This window comes from Elephas maximus, chromosome 12 (assembly GCF_024166365.1).
Source record: "Elephas maximus indicus isolate mEleMax1 chromosome 12, mEleMax1 primary haplotype, whole genome shotgun sequence".
NCBI lineage: Eukaryota > Metazoa > Chordata > Mammalia > Proboscidea > Elephantidae > Elephas > Elephas maximus.
Genome location: NC_064830.1, coordinates 51,447,473 through 51,467,531, shown reverse-complemented (window position 1 = coordinate 51,467,531; position 20,059 = coordinate 51,447,473). Strand labels below are relative to the sequence as shown.

Genomic DNA, 20,059 nt, shown 5'->3' with positions numbered 1-20,059 from the left:
ATACATACACATATTTAGGGCTTTGGGATTTAAGTCAAAATGGGCCTGTGATCCCAAATCCCTGACCAGCACTGAGTATTGTTACAGTTTGGTGGTTGACAGTAAGAGGACCTTGTGTTTATTTGAATTTATTACTATTGAGGTTGAATATTTCCTTACGTTTAGCCATTTATATATAATTTTAAATTTTAAAATCATGTTCTCTGTTTTTCTGGGAGTTTTTGGTGAAGACAGTCCACATTTTCAACCTTTTGCCTTTCTCTTTGCATGTGTTATTTCCAGTTTCCCATTTGCCTTTTACTCTTGCTTGTGGTAGTGTATTCTTTGAGTCTTAGAACAGAAGGACAATAAAATCTTTAGTATTTAAAACTTTAAAATATGATTAGCTAAGTTTTATTTTTATTCTTTTTTTTTTATGGTACTATAGTCTTTGAGTCTTAGAACAGAATGACAATAAAATCTTTAGTATTTAAAACTTTAAAATATGATTAGCTAAGTTTTATTTTTATTCTTTGTTATTCAAGCAATGTGTATTTACAAGTGAAGGCAATTTCCAATATTGTATGGAAGTACCAACGTTATCATTTCATTATGGCTTATCATGAGAAACCAGTTCTGCCTCCACCACTTATCATTCTTAGCCACATAGTTTCTTTGTTTTGCTGCGTATGTAAAAGAAGAAAAAAAGATAAGACTTCAGATGGACCAAGTAAGTAAAAATATATTAAGGCAAATGTTTTCACTTGATCACTTATTGCAGTAAAGGCTAAGTATTGAATTCGATTTAGTTGGTTAGTGTTATTATGAAGGCTTTTGTTAAATTAGCCTAAATATAAAAAAATTTTAAGGTGCTATAAAGTAGATTTAGAATTAAACTTCTTTTTGAATATGGTATTTCAGTTTGTTTTATTAGGATGATGATGTAAACCATAATACTTTTGCTATTCTGTAAACCATAACACTTAGTGCCTTCTGTACACTACATGAGACTAGTCACCGTATCAGACATTTCCAGATTTTACAGTTGCTTCCTTTTGTACCCAGTCAGTTCTTAAATCTCTCTGCCTGGATATGTGAGGGAAGAGGTACCAGAGAGAGACAGGAGACGGTTGTTGTTTAAGGAAAGGAAATTAAAAGAGGTGGAGGAAGTACTTGGAACTACTTTGCTGACATCACACTGTGAGCCAAGAAAAAAGAGATACTTGTGTAATGCTTTAGAGGCACAGCAGTTAAAAAAGAAAAAAATTATAGATGATATTTGTAGTCTTATGAGCCCTGAATAATTCACAAAACTCATGATAGCTCTTCGTTGGTTTTTTTTTTTTCTTCTTCTTCTTTCCTTTTAGAACTTTTCTTAACAGAAGAAGATCAAAAGAAACTTCATGATTTTGAAGAGCAGTGTGTTGAGATGTATTTTAATGAAAAAGATGACAAATTCCATTCTGGGAGTGAAGAGAGAATTCGTGTTACTTTTGAAAGGTTTAGAAGCACTTTAATTATGATCGATTATATGTCTGAATGGGCTCTATTAGTTATGTATCTTATACATAGTCATTATTCAATTTTCATTTGTTAAAGAAATAAGTTTAATAATAGTTTTACATTATATATTGGGAGGCAGTTCAGTTCTTCTAATACTTCAAATAAGTCAATCTCTTAATTTTAGATGGTTTTTGGGGGTGGGTGGGTAAAACTATCCTCATTATTTTAAAGCATTTGTTTCTTTCCATTGCTTTTACTACGTTACAGAATATATGGTGCTTGTGTAGTTATAGTAATGGTAAGGGTAGTTCTATGTGTAGCTGTATTCACATTTTTTTTGTGGAGAAATTGGAATAAATTGCCTATGAACCATAAATAGTTTTTTAAACCTTGCATATCATTATGACACAATTAGCACAGGATCATTCTTGCCCATAAAGTATGCCTTGTATAAATGAATAATTCTACCCTGTTTTCTCTCTTACCTTGTTTGAGTGTATGTAAAATTTCTCACTTTTTACCATTATCATTTATTGAGATTACAAAAAGAATTTCTCAAAACATTAATTTTTCACATATGAAAAAAATGTTTTTTCCCCCAGAGTGGAGCAGATGTGCATTCAGATTAAAGAAGTTGGAGATCGTGTCAACTACATAAAAAGATCATTACATTCATTAGATTCTCAAATTGGCCATTTGCAAGATCTCTCAGCCCTCACTGTAGACACGTTAAAAACACTCACTGCTCAGAAAGCTTCAGAAGCTAGCAAAGTTCGCAATGAAATCACACGAGAATTGAGCATTTCCAAACATTTGGCTCAAAATCTTATTGAAGATGGTCCTTTAAGACCTTCTGTGTGGAAGAAGTGCAGTGTTGTAAATATGCTTAGCTCTTCTCTTCCTCAAGGTGGTCTTGAGAGTAATAATCATTTTCTTTGCAGTGTTTTTATGAAAGACGAAAAACATCCCCAAAGTAATGTATTTGGTCAGGATTTACCTGTACCACCCCAGAGAAAAGAATTCGTTTTTCCAGAGGCTGGTTCCTCTCGTGGTGCCTTATTCCCAAGTGCTGTTTCTCCTCCAGAACTGCGACAGAGACTACATGGGGCAGAAACTTTAAAAATGTTTAGTAAAAATCAAAAGTTAGGTAGTTCATCTAATAGCATTCCACATCTATCATCCCCCCCAACCAAATTTTTTGTTAGTACACCATCCCAGCCAAGTTGCAAAAGCCATTTGGAGACTATAACCAAAGATCAAGAGGTTGTTTGTTCTAAAGCTGCAGAAGGAGATAATATAGAATTTGGAGCATTTGTAGGTAAGTTTGGCAAACCAGTATTCTTATGTCAATAATATCTATTATAATTGCCACCTTATAAGTAAAAACAGCTAATAAAAACATTTACTTGTGTGACAAGTGGACTACTGTTTAATGAAGTATAGTTCTAATATTTTTAAACAGCACCAGAAGTGGGGGAATAGGTTGAACTGAGCTATACTAATTAGATTGGCACATACCTCTTTGGTGAATTTTATTATAATAACAGTGATGTGGAAAATTTATGTGGGCTCTGTTCTGCCTTGAGTTTAAGGATCTTCAATTGAATTAGATCAATTCCTGTTGAAAGCACCTGAGAGCAATTCATAAGTGTTAGGTACTTTGGAAACAACAGGAAGGTACAGGGAAGGCTAGAAATAACTGGTAAAGCATAATACCTTATAAATAGGGTGACTATGTAATTTTTTAATACTTCAAACATTCCACATTCCGATTATTAATGGATGTTTGCAACTGTTTCCTCTCATTTTGAATCATTTCCACATCAGCAAATGAAGGTTACAAAAGCTTGACTCCATCCACATCACTAAGGTCGACTCTACTTTGAGGAGGCGGCTCTTTCCCAGTCGTATTTTGAGTGCCTTCCAACCTGAGGGGCTCGTCTTTTGGCACTATATCAGACAGTGTTCCGCTGCTATTCATAAAGTTTTCACTAGCTAATTCTTATCAGAAGTAGACCGCTGGGTCCTTCTTTCTAGTCTGTCTTGGTCTAGACGTTCAGGTGAACCCTGTCTGCCATGGGTGACCCTGCTGAAATTCGAATACCAGTGACATAGCTTTCAGCATCCCAGCAACACGCAAGTCCCACAGTGTGGCAAACTGACAGACGCCTGCTGAATCTAGGAAAATTTGAAATCATCAGAAATGAGATAGAAATCATAAACATCAATATCCTAGGAATTAGTGAGCTGAAATGGGCTGGCGTTGGCCATTTTCAGTCAGATAATCATATGGTCTGCTGTGCCGGGAATGACAACTTGAAGAGGTATGAAGTCGCATTCAACATCAAAAAACATTTCAAGATCTATCCTGAAGTACAGCACTGTCAGTGATAGGAAAACATCCATACTCCTACAAGGAAGATCAGTTAATATGACTGTTACTCAAATTTATGTGCCTAAATTTGTGCTGTTAAAGCCAAAGATGAAAAAATTGAAGACTTACCAACTTCTGAAATTGATTGAACATGCAGTCAGGATGCATTGATAATTACTGGTGATTGGAATGTGAAAGTTGGGAACAAAGAAGGATCTGTAGTTGGAAAATATGGCCTTGGTGATAGAAATAGTGCTGGAGGTTGCTTAATTGAATTTTGCAAGACCAACGTTTTCTTCATTGCAGATACCTTTTTTCACCGGCATAAACGATGACAAGGACCTTGCGAGGTGGAATACACAGGAATCAAATTGACTACATATGCGGAAAGAGATGATGGAAAAGTGCATTATCATCAGTCAGAACATGCCTAGGGGCCAAGTGCGGAACAGACCATCAATTGCTCATATGCAAGTTGAAGTTGAAACTGAAGAAAATTAGAACAAGTCCACAAGAGCCAAAATGTGACTTTGAGTATATCTGACTTGAATTTAGAGAGCATCTCAAGAGTAGATTTGACATGCTCAACACTAATTATCAAAGACCAGACGAGTTGTGGAATGACATCAAGGACATCATCCATGAAGAAAACAAGAGGTCATTAAAAAGATAGGAAAGAAAGAAAAGGCCGAAACAGATGTCAGAAGGAACTCTGAAACTTGCTCTTGTACATCGAGTAGCTAAAGTAAAGGGGAGAAATGATGACGTAAAAGAGCCGGGCAGAAGATTTTTAAGGGTAGCTCAAGAAGACAAAGTAAAGTATTACAATGACATGCAAACACTTAGAGTTAGAAAACCAAAAGGGAAGAATATGCTCGTTATTGCTCAGGCTGATAACTGAAGAAAAAATTCAACCCTCAAGTTGCAATATTGAAGAATTCTGTGGGAAAAATATTAAACAATGCAGGAAGCATCAAAAGAAGATGGATGGAATACACAGAGTCATTATACCAAAAAGAATTGGTCAGCATTCAGTCATTTCAGGAGGTAGCATATGATAGGAACCAGTGGTACTGAAGGAAGAAGTTCAAGCTGCAGTGAAGGCATTGGCAAAAAACAAGGCTCCAGGAATTGAAGGAATACCAATTGAGATGTTTCAGCAAATGGATGCAGTACTGGGTATGCTCACTTGTCTATGCCAAGAAATTTGGAAGACAGCTACCTGGCCAACCAGCTGGAAGAGATCCATATTTATGCCTATTCCAAAGAAAGGTGATCCAACCGAATGCAGAATTTATCACATAGTATCAATAATATCACACACAAGTAAAATTATGGTGAAGATCATTCAATAGTGGCTGCAGCGGACTATCGACAGGGAACTGCCAGAAATTCAAGCCAGGTTCAGGAGAGAATGTGGAACCAGGGATATCATTGCTGATATCAGATGGATCCTGGTTGAAAGCAGAGAGTACCAGAAAGATGTTTAATTGTGTTTTATTGACTATGCAAAGGCATTTGACTGTGTGGATCATAACAAATTATGGACAACATTGTGAAGAATGGGAATTCCAGAATACCTAATTGTGCTCATGAGGAACCTGAACATAGATCAAGAGGCAGTCGTTTGAACAGAACAAAGGAATACTTCGTGGTTTAAAGTCAGGAAAGGTGTGCGTCAGGATTGTACCCTTTCACCGTACCTATTCAATTGGTATGCTGAGCAGATAATCCGAGAAGTTGGACTATATGAAGAAGAATGTGGCATCATGATTGGAGGAAGACGCATTGACCACCTTCCTTATGCAGATGACACAAGCTTGCTTGCTGAAAGTGAAGAGGACTTGAAGCACTTACTAATGAAGATCAAAGACCACAGCCTTCAATATGGACTGCACCTCAACATAAAGAAAACAAAAATCCTCACAACTGGACCAGTAAGCAACATCATGATAAACAGAAAAGATTGAAGTTGTCAAGGATTTCATTTTACTTGAACCCACAATCAACACCCATGGAAGCAGCAGTCAAGATATCAAAAAGACACATTGCATTGGACAAATCTGCTACAAAAGGCCTCTTTAAAGTGTTGAAAAGCAAAGATGTCACCTTAAGGACTAAGGTGCACCCGACCAAAGCCATGGTGTTTTCATTTGCCTCTTATGTGTGTGTGAAAGCTGGGCAGTGAATAAGGAAGACCAAAGAATTGAAGCCTTTGAATTATGGTGTTCGAGAAACACACCGAATATACGTGGACTGCCAAAAGAATGAACAAATCTGTCTTGGAAGAATTACGACCAGAATGCTCCTTAGAAGCAAGGATGGCAAGACTAGGTCTCACATACGTTGGACATGTTATTGGGAGGGATCAGTCACTGGAGAAAGGCATCATCCTTTGTAAAGTCAGTGAAAAAGAGAAAGACTCTAAATGAGATGGATTGACACAGTGGCTGCTACAATGGGCTTAAGCATTAAGCATAACACTGTGAGGATGATGCAGGATGGGGCAGTATTTTGTTCTGTTGTGGATGCTGTCACTGTGAGTCGGAACCAACTCTGATGGCACCTAACAACAAGAACAACAGGTGATGACATTTTAATAGATAAGGAAAAACAAAGTTCTTTTGTTGTAATCTTTTTTTTTTTTTAATGTTAAAGGACACAGAGATAGCATGGATTTACAGAGGTTTAAAGAATCATCAAACAAGGCAAAAGATATATCTGTAAGTAAATCTTTATAATATAGCACAGTTTAATTTTATTTCAGGTTTAGTTCAAAATAGAATTAATTTTTTTTTTCCAGTAAGAATACAGTCTTAGCAGAGACCAGGATCAACATGATGGCCCAGACATTTTAAGCTATGAAGAAAATGAACAAGTAGCTTGGCATTTCTGATATTAACTAAGAATTTAAATTTTAAAAAGTCACTCCTTTGACATTTCTCCATTTAAACATGCTTCTCCCTATATATTTTTTCCTTGATAAAACATTTATTGAGCTCACTTCTTTCCTGTGCTCGAAAGTTTGTTGGAACATGACCCTGGCTCTCAAGGAACCTACAGTCTAGCAGTAAAAGCTGTATATGTCAGTAACTACAATACATGTGCATAAACAGCAAATGCTAGATAATTTGGTCAACGTTTTTTAAGTAAGTTAAAAATGTATAGAACACCTAGTGAAAAGGTGTGTTTACTGCCTGAAAATTAGTTTTTTTTACTTAATTGTTGTTTTAAAAAATTTCTTGTGACTGTAGCCTTAAGGGTAATAATGTAGCTATTCCATGATAGTTCAGATGACCTGGAAAGGTGTTTAGTGTTGTCATCCCTTAAAAAATGTAAATTGTGGAAATGATCAAATGACAAATACAGTGGAAACTAGGTTTTTCCTAAAGCTAATGCCAAGGAAATGATGTTGACATAAAAGCTTCTATGAATGAGTCATCCTCATATAATCTGAAGTTAATGGTATAGTCGTTGTCAAGGCACATGATTTATTACCCTACAAATAAAAGACGTAAATGCATTTTGATGATATAAATACTAACATTTATATTTTTATAACATATATTCTGATTAAAGTGTACTACATTGAATAACTTAGTTTAATGTCTATTAACTAAAAAAAAAAAAAAGATACCGTTAAATTGGAATTTTAATGGTGATCACAGGCAAACTGAGTTGTAATGATTACATGGGTTTTTTTTCCCTTAACCATATTTGTCTTTAAGTAAATAGTTGCATGATTTTCTTACTTCTCATAGGAGCAGCAGAATGACATAAGAAACACGATTTTGGAGAATAGAGAGGTGCCTAAACATCAGGTAAGTCTCTGTAGTCAGTGTGGGAGTGAGAAAGTCAGGCTAAAACATACATACGCCTTTAGATTGAGAAAGTAGGTAAAAGTTCATTGTACCTGTCGAAAGGCTAACAGTGTTTTCTAACCATTTAGTTCTGTAGCATCTTTGAAAGATCTGAATTTTCTATTATATATGACGAATTGAGAAGGGAGGAGAGAGTTAAATGTGAAAAAAGGAGAAAACTGCAGTTATGATATGTGATATTGTATGTCTACATTCCATGTAGAGTTTTTCTTCAGCAGCTTTCAACTGAAGTGAATTTTATGAGTAAATGACATGTTTTGTGGGCCTTCATAAATTTTAGTAAAACTATTTATAATCTGGAATTATTTAAGCTTAATAAAATTTGTTACCAATTATATTCCTTTTTTCCTATAGGGAACTATCCTTTTAGTAAAAAGCCAAACCCATACTGGACCAGTAGAGACCAGAGGAGCCCCTTAAACTATTACCCTAAGACACCCTTTGAACTTGAAACTGAAGCCATTCCCAGTGGTCACCTTTCATCCAAACAATAGATTGGTTTATGAAATAAATAATAATAATAATAAAAACCACATCAGTTGCTCTGGAGTTGATTCCAACTCATAGCAGCCCTGTAAGAGGACAGAGTAGAACTGCCCCATCAGTTTCCACGGAGTGGCTAGTGGGTTCGAGCTGCCAGCCTTTTGATTAGCAGCCATAGCTCTTAACCATTGTGCCACCAGGGCTCGATAGCACCTGTGAGTACTGTGCTCCCTTAAATAATCAACTGTATGAGACCAAATGGTCAGTATTTACCCTAAAACAAAGATGAGAAGCAAAGGAGGGGCAGAACCAAAAAAACCAAAACCAAACCCAGTGCCATCCAGTCGATCCCAACTCATAGCGACCCTATAGGACAGAGTAGAACTGTCCCACAGAGTTTCCAAGGAGCGCCTGACAGATTCAAACTGCGACCCTTTGGTTAGCAGCCATACCACTTAACCACTACGCCACCAGGGTTTCCAAGGAGGGGCAGGGAAACTAGATTAATGGAAACAGAACGAAAATATTGAAAATAATGAGAATGTTTACATTGTGAAAAATGTAATCAGTGTCATGGAACAAGTCATTTAAAAATTGTTAAAGGGGAACCTAATTTGCTAAAACGCAAAAAAAAAAATTTTTTTTTAAGGCCAAACCCAATATATTACTTTTACACAATTATGCCTCCTATTTTAGTCTTTTCTTATGGTATACTTATATGTTCAAATAGGATGTACATTATAAGTAGGTAGTACATATTTGTTCACTTTATTATTAGCAAAGGCTTTTAAAAAATATTTTGATACTGTAACTGGGGACTTAAGAGTCCTAAAATTTAACATATACTTATTGGATCCTTTTATCAGTTAGTAATAAAACTTATCGTATCAGTGCCTGAGATGACATTTGACTCCAGGTTATCTGACTCCAAACCTGAGCACCTATGGACTGTATCACCAGACTACAAGTCTTGTACTTACAGACTTATTTATAAGTGGAAAATACTTATTTAGAGAAGTTAAAATATATCTAAATACTTACTCAGAGAATTTAAAAGAGATCAGAGAAAGCTTCACAAGGGAGTTAGGATTCGAGCAAAGCCTGAGAAGGATAATTAGGCAGTTTTGTAGATAAAAGAGTATTTCAGAAAGCAGTAGCATGAACGGCTCCGAGACGGATAAAGAACGTATAGGCCACAGTGAAGCAAATGTTAATTTGACTAATAAATAGGTTTATCGTCTGAAGGCGTTACAGGAGATACGTCTGGAAAGAGGTCCAGTATTAGGGTAGGCTAAACTGTTGAACAAACTGTTGAACAAAAAGAAGCCAAAATAAATGATTCAAACATAATTTCTATTCATTCCTTACCCAGTGGTACAACTCTCCTCCATACAGTCATTCAGAGACATAGGCTAACAGTGGGTCTTCTGTCTTATAACATTGTCAACCCCCAAGGCCATGTAATCATCTGTATCCAGACAGCAGAAGGGGAAGAGCACAGAGAAGCACAGGAGAGAATTTTATGAGCTAGTCCTAGAAGAAGCACACATTACTTGCTCTGGAATTCAAAGCAAAAATAAATAAATAAATAAATAAACTATAACTGTTTAAAATAAATTTTTTTCAAAGTAAAAAAACAGTCACATTATCACAACTAACTGTAACGGAGACTGGGAAGTGTCATTTATCACTTAAGTCATCTTAGATTTTGTCCAGGAACTCTGAGGGTTGGGTATATATATGGAAAAAGTAAATCTTTGGATTGATTCTGTTTAGAGAATTGACATAATACCACAGTTACAGGTTAGAACACTTAGCTAGTTAGAATCTTATAGTTCTCAAGGTTGACATGTTGAAATCTCCAATTCATCATGATCTCCCTCTTCAGCTGACATATTTTACATGTATTTCCTACGTGTGTTACTAATATCAGCATTCATGAGAATTTTTTACCAGGGCAAAAATGCTGCTTCTCTCATCTAATTAACAGCCAAGTCTAAGTGATTTTCTTTTCTAAATATTTTCATCATATCTCTGCTTCCCCCTAGTTCAGGCTGTCATTCCCTAGTTTTTATTTAGTTGAACTCATAAAATGTCTTAATGAGGTTTTATGACAGCCTTTTAAAGGATGGGATCCCCAAACCCTAATGGCATTGTTTTGCCGTTGTGAGGCACCTCACATATGTAGGAAATAAGGTTTAGGGTAAGTAGATATTTCTTAATGAGAAAGGATAAGAACCAGGGTTTCCTCACAGACTTTGCCTTTCAACATTATTATAAATTAGTTTAAAAGAAAAGTGTTGAAATTTTTTTTAAAAATTGGTAAAAGGAGGAAGAAATTACAGATTTCTTGGAGTTAGCTGTGAGTCGGAATTGGATTAAGTTTTTTTTCCTTTTTTTTAATATGCTTTAAATTAAACAATTTTGAGTGCCTATTTTTACACAAATAACATGCTCATTATGCTTTCCTTGCCAGTCGCACAACTCTCCCCGCACATTATTTTCATAAACGTGCTGTGCCAATTTCTGTGCGTGATACATATGGGCATGGTTATGTTATATGCAAAAAATCTGGTAAATAACTTGGAAAAAAAACCAAACTATAGTAATAGAATAATGAGCTTTGAGTTGTTATTCATGATGGTCAGAAAGAGTTAGTGACCCTGGGAGAGTCTGGTGAAAGTTGCAGACCTTCTCCCCCCAAAAAATGCACATACATGAAGTATTTTCTGTTTAACAGTGCTGAGTTTTGCAAATACCCTGAAGCCCACCTGTCATCCCAGGCTAGAATTACTGTCATATATGGTTCTATGAGACTGATGTGTCATTGCATCAAAGGGTACATCAAGGAAGGTATTGAAAATAAATAACAAAGCAAACAAGGAATATCTAGAACTGATTCCAAGAAAAGGAGCTAACATCAGAAAGGACTTTAGGGTCTGTATTATGACTACAGACAAAAGTTTTAACTTTTAACCTTGACTTTGTTAATCAACTGTGATACAAAGAGCATGGAGCATTAAAGCCAGAAAAGTCTGTGTTACTAAGGCCTAAGTTAATTAATGGAAGTGCTAGTTTACCGAAGTAGGAACGTTGTGAAAGCCATTGTTTCTGAGTAGTAGTAGCTTGGAAATAATTTACTGTTGTATAATAGTGTGATCTGTTGACCGTCAGAAAGGCAAAACAATGTGAAGATGTTGGATCTTCCCCATACTGGTTTAATACAATTCATAGTTGTCTGGAAAAATAAGTAGGTAAAAAGAAGAAAGCAAGGAAGAATTAACTATCAGGTACTAAAATATTATAAAGCTAGAGCACATGAAACATAAATATTTATGAAACATTTTGGCTGACCCAGAAATAGCACTTCTACAAGTAAGAATTTAATAAGGATAGTTGGACTATAATGATGAGAAGGGGAATCCTTTTGTCAGTAAATACAAATTAGACAATTGTATAGAAATTTGGGAAAGTCAGGTTTTTTTTTCTCACTTCATAAACTCAGATGAATTCCAGAGTTAAATGTAAAAATGCAATTTATAGAAGTAACTATAAAAATGGAAATGTTTATTAAACCAGTAAAGTCAGGAAGGCTTTCTAAACATATAAGAGAAAATATTAAAGGAAAATGTAAAGAGATTTAAGTATCTAAAAATTTAAAGCATAGATAAAATAAATTTTTAAATTTGACAAACCTCACACACACACATATAAAACTCATACAAATAAATAAGAAATCTGCCAAGACCCCAAAAACACATACTACAGCCCCCCCAAAATGTAGTACATACGTGGCATTGTAACTGTGCCAAAACCTAGAGAGGAATACACAGATGTTAGTGTAAGCAGCTTTTTTTTCCCTAATCCTTTGAGAACTGGTGATGGTTGTATTTTCCACACAGTTCCTGTGTTGTTGTTGTTGTCGTCGTTAGGTGCCATCGAGTCAGTTCCGACTCATAGCGGCCCTATGCACAACAGAACAAAACACTGCCCAGTTCTGCGCCATCCTTAAAATCGTTGTTATGCTTGAGCCCATTGTTGCAGCCAGTGTGTTCATCCACCTCATTCAGGGTCTGTCTTCCTCTTTTCCGCCGACCCTGTACTCTGCCAAGCATGATGTCCTTCTGCAGGAACTGATCCCTCCTGACAACATGTCCAAAGTATGTAAGACACAGTCTCGCCATCCTTGCATCTAAGGAGCATTCTGGCCGCATTTCTTCCAAGACAGATTTGTCCATTCTTTTGGCAGTCCATGGTATATTCAATATTCTTCGCAAGAATCACAATTCAGAGGCGTCAACTCTTCTTCAGTCTTCCTTATTCATTGTCCAGCTTTCACATGCATATGATGTGATTAAAAATACCATGGCCTGGGTCAGGCGCACCTTAGTCTTCAGGGTGACATCTTTGCTCTTCAACACTTTGAAGAGGTCCTTTGCGGCAGATTTGCCCAATGCAATGCGTCTTTTGATTTCTGGACTGCTGCTTCCATGGCTGTTGATCGTGGATCCAAGTAAAATGAAATCCTTGACAACTTCAATCTTTTCTCCATTTATCATGATGTTGCTCATTGGTCCAGTTGTGAGGATTTTTGTTTTATTTATGTTGAGGTTTAATCCATACTGAAGGCTGTGTGGTCTTTGATCTTCATTAGTAAGTGCTTCAGGTCCTCTTCACTTTCAGCAAGCAAGGTTGTGTCATCTGCATAACGCATGTTGTTAATGAGTCTTCCTCCAGGCCTGATGCCCCGTTCTTCATATAGTCCAGCTTCTCGTATTATTTGTTCAGCATACACATTAAATAGGTATGGTGAAAGGATACAACCCTGATGCACACCTTTCCTGACTTTAAACCAATCAGTATCCCCTTGTTCTGTCCAAACAACTGCCTCTTGTAAAGGTTCCTCAAGGGCACAATTAAGCGTTCTGGAATTCCCATTCTTCACAGTGTTATCCACAGTTTGTTATGATCCACACAGTTGAATGCCTTTGCGTAGTCAATAAAACACAGGTAAACATCCTTCTGGTATTCTCTGCGTTTAGCCAGGATCCATCTGACTTCAGTAATGATATCCCTGGTTCCACGTTCTCTTCACAAACCAGCCTGAATTTCTGTCAGTTCCCTGTTGATATACTGCTGCAGCAGTTTTTGAATGATCTTCAGCAAAATTTTGCTTGCATGTGATGTTAATGATACTGTTCTATAATTTCCACATTCAGTTGGATCACCTTTCTTGGGAATGGTATAAATATGGATCTCTTCCAGTCAGTTGGCCAGGAAGCTGTATTCCATATTTCTTGGCATAGACGAGTGAGCACCTCCAGCACTGCATCTGTTTGTTGAAACGTCTCAATTGATACTTCATCAATTCCTGGAGCCTTGTTTTTCGCCAATGTCTTCAGAGCAGCTTGGACTTCTCCCTTAAGTACCATCGGTTCCTGATCACATGCCACCTCTTGAAATGGTTGAATATCAACTAATTCTTTTTGGTATCATGACTCTGTGTGTTCCTTCCATCTTCTTTTGATGCTTCCTGCGTCGTCTAATATTTGCCCCATGGAATCCTTCACTGTTGCAACTCGAGGCTTGAATTTTTTCTTCAGTTCTTTCAGCTTGAGAAAGGCCGAGCGTGTTCTTCCCTTTCGGTTTTCCATCTCCAGCTCTTTGCACGTGTCATTATAATACTTTACTTTGTCTTTTCAAGAGGCTCTTTGAAATCTTCTGTTCAGCTCTTTAACTTCATCATTTCTTCCTTTTGCTTTAGCCCCTCAACGCTCAAGAGCAGACTTCAGAGTCTCCTCTGACATCCATCTTGGTCTTTCTTTCTTTCCTGTCTTTTCAGTGCCCTCTTGCTTTCTTCATGGATGATGTCCTTGATGTCATTCCACACCTTGTCTGGTCTTCAGTAATTAGTGTTCAATGTGTCAAATCTACTCTTAAGATGGTCTCTAAATTCAGGCGGGGTATACTCAAGGTCCTATTTTGGCTCTTATGGACTTGCTCTGATTTTCTTCAGTTTCAGCTTGAACTTGCATATGAGCAGTTGATGGTGTGTTCCACAGCCGGTCCCTGGCCTTGTTCTGACTGATGATATTGAGCTTTTCCATCTGGCGAGGTCCATGTGTATAGTCACCGTTCATGTTGGTGAAAGAAGGTATTTGCAATGAAGAAGTCGTTGGTTTTGCAAAAATCTGTCATTCAATTTCTGGCATTGTTTCTATCACCAAGGCCATATTTTCCAACTACTGATTCTTCTTTGTTTCCAACTTTCACATTCCAATTGCCAGTAATTATCAATGTGTCTTGATTGCATGTTCGATCAATTTCAGACTGCAGCAGCTGATAAAAATCTTCTATTTCTTCATCTTTGGCCCTAGTGGTTGGTGCATAAACTTGAATAATAGTCATATTAACTGGTCTTCCTTGTGGGTGTATGGATATTATCCTATCACTGACAGTGTTGTACTTCAGGATAGATCTTGAAATGTTCTTTTTGACGATGAATGCAACACCATTCCTCTTCAAGTTGTCATTCCCAGCATAGTAGACTGTATGATTGTCCAATTCAAAATGGCCAATACGAGTCCATTTCAGCTCACTAATGCCTAGGATATCGATGTTTATGTGTTCCATTTCATTTTTGACGATTTCCAATTTTCCTAGATTCATACTTCGTACATTCCAGGTTCCTATTATTAATGGATGTTTGCAGCTGTTTCTTCTCATTTTGAGTCGTACCACATCAGCAAATGAAGTTCCCGAAAGCTTTACTCCATCCACGTCATTAAGGTTGATTCTACTTTGAGGAGGCAGCTCTTCCCCAGTCATCTTTTGAGTGCCTTCCCTCCTGGGGGGGGGGGCTCGTCGTCCAGCACTGTATCAGACAATGTTCTGCTGCTATTCATAAGGTTTGCATTGGGTAATGCTTTTCAGAAGTGGACCACTGGGTCCTTCTTCCTAGTCTGTCTTAGTCTGGAAGTTCAGCTGAAACCTGTCCTCCATTGGTGACCCTGCTGGTATCTGAATACTGGTGGCATAGCTTCCAGCATCACAGCAACACGCAAGTCCCCACAATACGACAAACTGACAGACATGTTCCTGTATTTTCCCAAAATTGTTAGGAACTTGTATGACTTTTGTAATGAAAAAGGATTCATTCAGATGGATTTATGGACAATAAGCAAGTAGAGTGTTTTGATGCAATTTTTGAGATTGCCATTGAAGAAAATAATCATATCTGTATGGTTATTTGGTGTCCAGGTAGAATAAAGCATATTGATCTAACTAGATTAAGAGACTAATATAGTGCTTATTACAGTGATTTGACACTCAGCTCAATTGTTTTTTTATTATGTATGTATACAATACAGAGTGATATTCCTTCTGAAAACACTTTGAAACATATGAGTTCTCATGCTGGATTCATTGAGTGTCAGAAAACCTCTCTTCCTCTTCATTCAGGACAAGGTGAGTATTTTGACTATATGAATTATGTTAGCAAATGAACTCATTTAAGCTTTAAATATGTTTATGTATGTTAAACACCTGATCAACGGCCCAGAAGTTATAAGAGGAAGATTCTGGTCCATTATTGCTACTGTAGCCTGGAATAAATCACTTAATCCTAACATTCTGATATTTTTGCAAGTTGTTTAGTTCATAAAAATAAAATATAAAGACTTGCTTTTACAAATCTGTTGATTTTAGCTTTTACAAATGAACCTATTGTGTTTTAATTGGTATAGCCATTTGTTCAACATGTTTTTAAAGTTTACCTTTTAAAAAATAGCTAATACATTTTTTTAGTTCTAAATAAAACTACACGCACACATTTTGAAGTCTCCTTCTCATGCAAACCCCATATGTAATCCCTATTATTTTTGTTCACCCTTCGAGAGTTTCATTATGCATGTATAATCTTATATGGCTTTATAGTCTTTTTTTACCTCTTGTCTTTTACACAAAAGGTAGCATACTATTACAGGTTGTTCTACACCTTTAATTTTTCACTTAACTTTATGTCTTGGGGATGTTTTCTTCTTATTAAGCTTTTTTATGAGTCAAAGTTATATATGCACACAATTAAAAAGTTGAATAATTATAAGTGTTTTAAAATAAAAACAGCATTACTCTGTCCATCTGACTATTATTTCCCCTTTCATTCTGTTGGTATTGGCCTTGACCAAGTTGAGTTTATTCCAGGAATGCAAGTTGGTTTAACGTTCAAAAAGCAATTACTGTGATTGATGGTAGTAACAGATTAAAGGAAAAAAATCATATGATCATCTCAATAGCTGCAGGAAAAATATTTGGTAAAATTCAGCATGTATTCATGATTAAAAGTCTTAGCAACGTAGGAATAGAGTGCAGTGTCCTTAATCTGCTTTTGATACCTACAGAAAATTTTCGGAAACATCACACTTTGTGGTGAAATATTGAAAGCCCAAGGTGGGAAATAAGATAAGAACTCTGACTGTTACCATTTGTATTTAACATTCTAATGAGAGGAATAAGGCAAGAAAAGGAAATGGTAGAAGGATTAGGAAGGAAAACATAAAGCTATTGTTATTTTCAGATAACATGAATGTTATTCCTGAAGTAGCATGCTTATCTTGTTATATCTTCATATTTCAGTTTAGGGCAGTATCTACTGACTTCCCAATACAGAAGGCAAAGATAGAGCTCTTTTCCCACTCTGCATTCCCAGAAAACACAGACACTCCTTTTTACTCCTTCCCAACAATATAGTTATTCTTAATTTTGGTTAGATCAGCACTCTAGATTCTTTGCTCATTTACCAGTGTTCTTTAATATATTCAAATACCTAATGTTTCATCATCTAGAAGTTTTGTCCAGAGCCTTCTGATATACCTCAGACTGGTCTTTTTTGCCCTCCACACCAGGAATACAGCTTTTGTTCTAGGAATTCCTTTCACCATATATCCTGAGGTTTTCCTTTATTGTATCATAGAGTTATAAGTTCTAAATTAATTTATAATTTAACATACTGATTTTTTTTAATAGATAGACTTGTTATAAAGTTCATTTTTTATAAAGAAAATATTATGAAAGTGGCGTCTTAAGTCCTGGGGAGAAAAAGATGGAGTATTCTTTTTTTCATTAGTGTAAAATGATGTGTGTATACAGTTACTTATTGCAACATTGTTTATCATAGCAAGAGATGGAAACAAACGAAATGTTCATCAGTAGGAGTTTGGTTAAATGAATTACTGTATATCTGTAACGTGAAATTCAGTGTAGCATCAGAAAAGAATAAGGAAGTCCTGTGTGTACTGGACCCCTGGATGATATAGACAGTTTGTGTTTGACTGCTAACCTAATGGTCAGCGGTTTGAACCCACCCAGTGGCACCATGGAAGAAAGGCCTGGTGATCTGCTTCTGTAAAGATTACAACCAGTAGTACAGTTATGGAACACATGGGGTCACCATGAGTTGGAATCGACTCAGTGGCAAAAGGTTTGTTTTGGATGTGTACTAACGAATATGGCAAGACCTCCAAGCTTAAAATTAAAAAAAAAAATCCCAAAATATATATAGTATACTACCATTTATGTTTTTAAAAAGGAGGGGATGAGAAGGCAGGATACACACACACACACACACACACACACGCAATATCTCTAGAAGGATACACAAGAAACTACTTGACTGCCCCCTGTAAGGGTGATTTGGAAACTGGATTTGTCTTTTCACTTCATATTCTTTTGTTTCTTACTACCTTTTCACAAAAATAAATTGAACAATTTTGAGGTACTGCCAGGAGGCTGTGTGGGCATCACCTAACTCTTGTGTTCAGCAGTGTTTGGGAGAAAGTAAGTTATGAAGATTTACTGTGTCTAGAAACATTTTGTGTTTGGCTGTTTGGTATTCAGAAAAATTTACTTCTACTTTTTTTTTTCTTTAGTGGGAAGTAGCAGTAGAAGGCTATCTACAGAAGAAACTCATGAAGTAGATTCCAAAGCAGCCTTACTGCCGGTTTGTACATTTCAATTAAACAAATGCATATTTTATAATAAAATTTGAAGGTGTCCCTGGGTGGTGTAAATGGTTAATCACTCAGCTACTAGCCAAAAAGTTGGTGGTTCAAACCCACGCATAGATGCCTCAGAAGACAGGCCTGGTAATCTGCTTCTGAAGCCACAGCATTGAAAACCCTGTGGAGCAGTTCTCCTCTGCACACGTGGGGTCACCATGAGTTGGCATTGACTCAACAGCAGCTAACGACAACAAAATCAGATTCATAAAATAAATTTTATTTAGAGAAGAGCAAAAAATAGTGATATTTGAGATTACGTCAAGCTTTCAAAAATTGTACCTTTAGAAAATTAACATTACAGTATGGTAGCAGTTATAGAAAAGAATTTCTTCCTGTAGTGACTAGTCAGGAATTTTTAAAGAAAATTTTATACATAAGAAAGGCAGGAATTTTTGTCTGAGTTAAAACAGATTATGTGAATTCATTCTCAGCCAACTGTTAATTTTTGATTTTACAAACACCCTTTAAAAGCAGACACTGGCAACCAAGACAAATAGCTGGGGAGAAGACAGAAAAATTACTCCCTTACAGTTAATTGTAGAGATCACTGCTCTTAATTATGATCCTGATTCATCAAGAAAATACTAATTTATATTGAAAATGTATCCATTCTGCCATAAGGATATAGATTGTGTTTTTTTTTAATTATGTTATAAACTTATTTCAATGATGAAAAAGAACTAGTGAAAACAAGTCCTTTTTGTAGGGACCTGCCTTGAACTTAAGCTGTATAATTTTGCTACAGATAAACCCCTGTTGAAGATGACCACATGATGCCAGATTACAAAACTCAAGGGTGTCAACTCACAGAAACAGTATTAAAAAAAAAAAAAAAAAATTTTTTTTTTTTTAATAACATAGGATGGTAGAATTATTAGTTATACATTATGAAATATGTTTAACTGATCAAAGACATAAGAGAAAGTGTTAGCAACATGACAAAAGGAAACTATACTGTTCAAAAAACCTGGCAAATTTGAAACAAGAAATCTAGAAATAGAAACTCTATGTGGGTTAAATAACAGATTTAAGTCCGTCACCGTCCAGTCAATTTTGACTCATAGCAACCCTATAGGACAGAGTAGAATTGCACCATAGGGTTTCTGAGGAGCTGCTGGTGGATTCGAGCCACCGACCTTTTGGTTAGCAGCCAACCTCTTAACCATGGCACCACCAAAATAACAGATTAAGCACAGCTAAAGATAGAATTAGTAAGCTGGACCAGAATGCAACACAGAAGTATTAAGTAGATGGAGAATATGTTATAGGAAAAGAGACATGGAAAAATACATTTCGTTGGCCTTGATAGAGTAGATAGAATTTGAAGAGACTGTGAACGACTTAGAATTTTCCAAATTGATGAAATATGTAAAGGTTTAAATTCTGGGCTCATCCCAAACAAGGGAAGCAAAAATAAATGCACACATAGAAATACCATTGTAAGAGGGCAGGCAGGTGAAAAGCATATGTATATATCAACGTAGCTGCTGTGAAATGTGCCTAAATATTATTAATGACTATCTTTGAGTGTTCACAATTTGCATGATTTTAATTTTCATCTTTATACTTAGATGCATTTATCTTTTGGCAAGGGACCCATATTATTTTTAAAATCATAGAAAAGTTTATTTTAAAAGAATAAAATTGTCATTAGAAACAAAAATTTTAAACTTCTGACAAAGGACTAGAAAGACTATGATTATGTTGTAGGAAGTAACACCCAGGAAATTCCTTTATTTCACCTTGTGGAATAACCTTACGGTAGTTAAGTTCATTTATTT

The 20,059-nt window shown here is 36.1% G+C and overlaps 1 protein-coding gene across 2 annotated transcripts in view; it reads left to right on the top strand.

Annotated features, from left to right (window-relative positions):
- Window positions 1-20,059, top strand: part of TRPM7 (transient receptor potential cation channel subfamily M member 7) — a 170,338-nt gene that overhangs the window by 132,969 nt on the left and 17,310 nt on the right. For both annotated transcript variants that reach the window (XM_049904946.1, XM_049904947.1), the window contains exons 24-30: window positions 525-709; window positions 1,347-1,479; window positions 2,085-2,800; window positions 6,515-6,579; window positions 7,618-7,677; window positions 15,591-15,687; window positions 18,147-18,217. In XM_049904946.1, coding sequence (XP_049760903.1) covers window positions 525-709; window positions 1,347-1,479; window positions 2,085-2,800; window positions 6,515-6,579; window positions 7,618-7,677; window positions 15,591-15,687; window positions 18,147-18,217 — 1,327 coding nt within the window. The remainder of the gene's footprint in view (window positions 1-524; window positions 710-1,346; window positions 1,480-2,084; window positions 2,801-6,514; window positions 6,580-7,617; window positions 7,678-15,590; window positions 15,688-18,146; window positions 18,218-20,059) is intronic.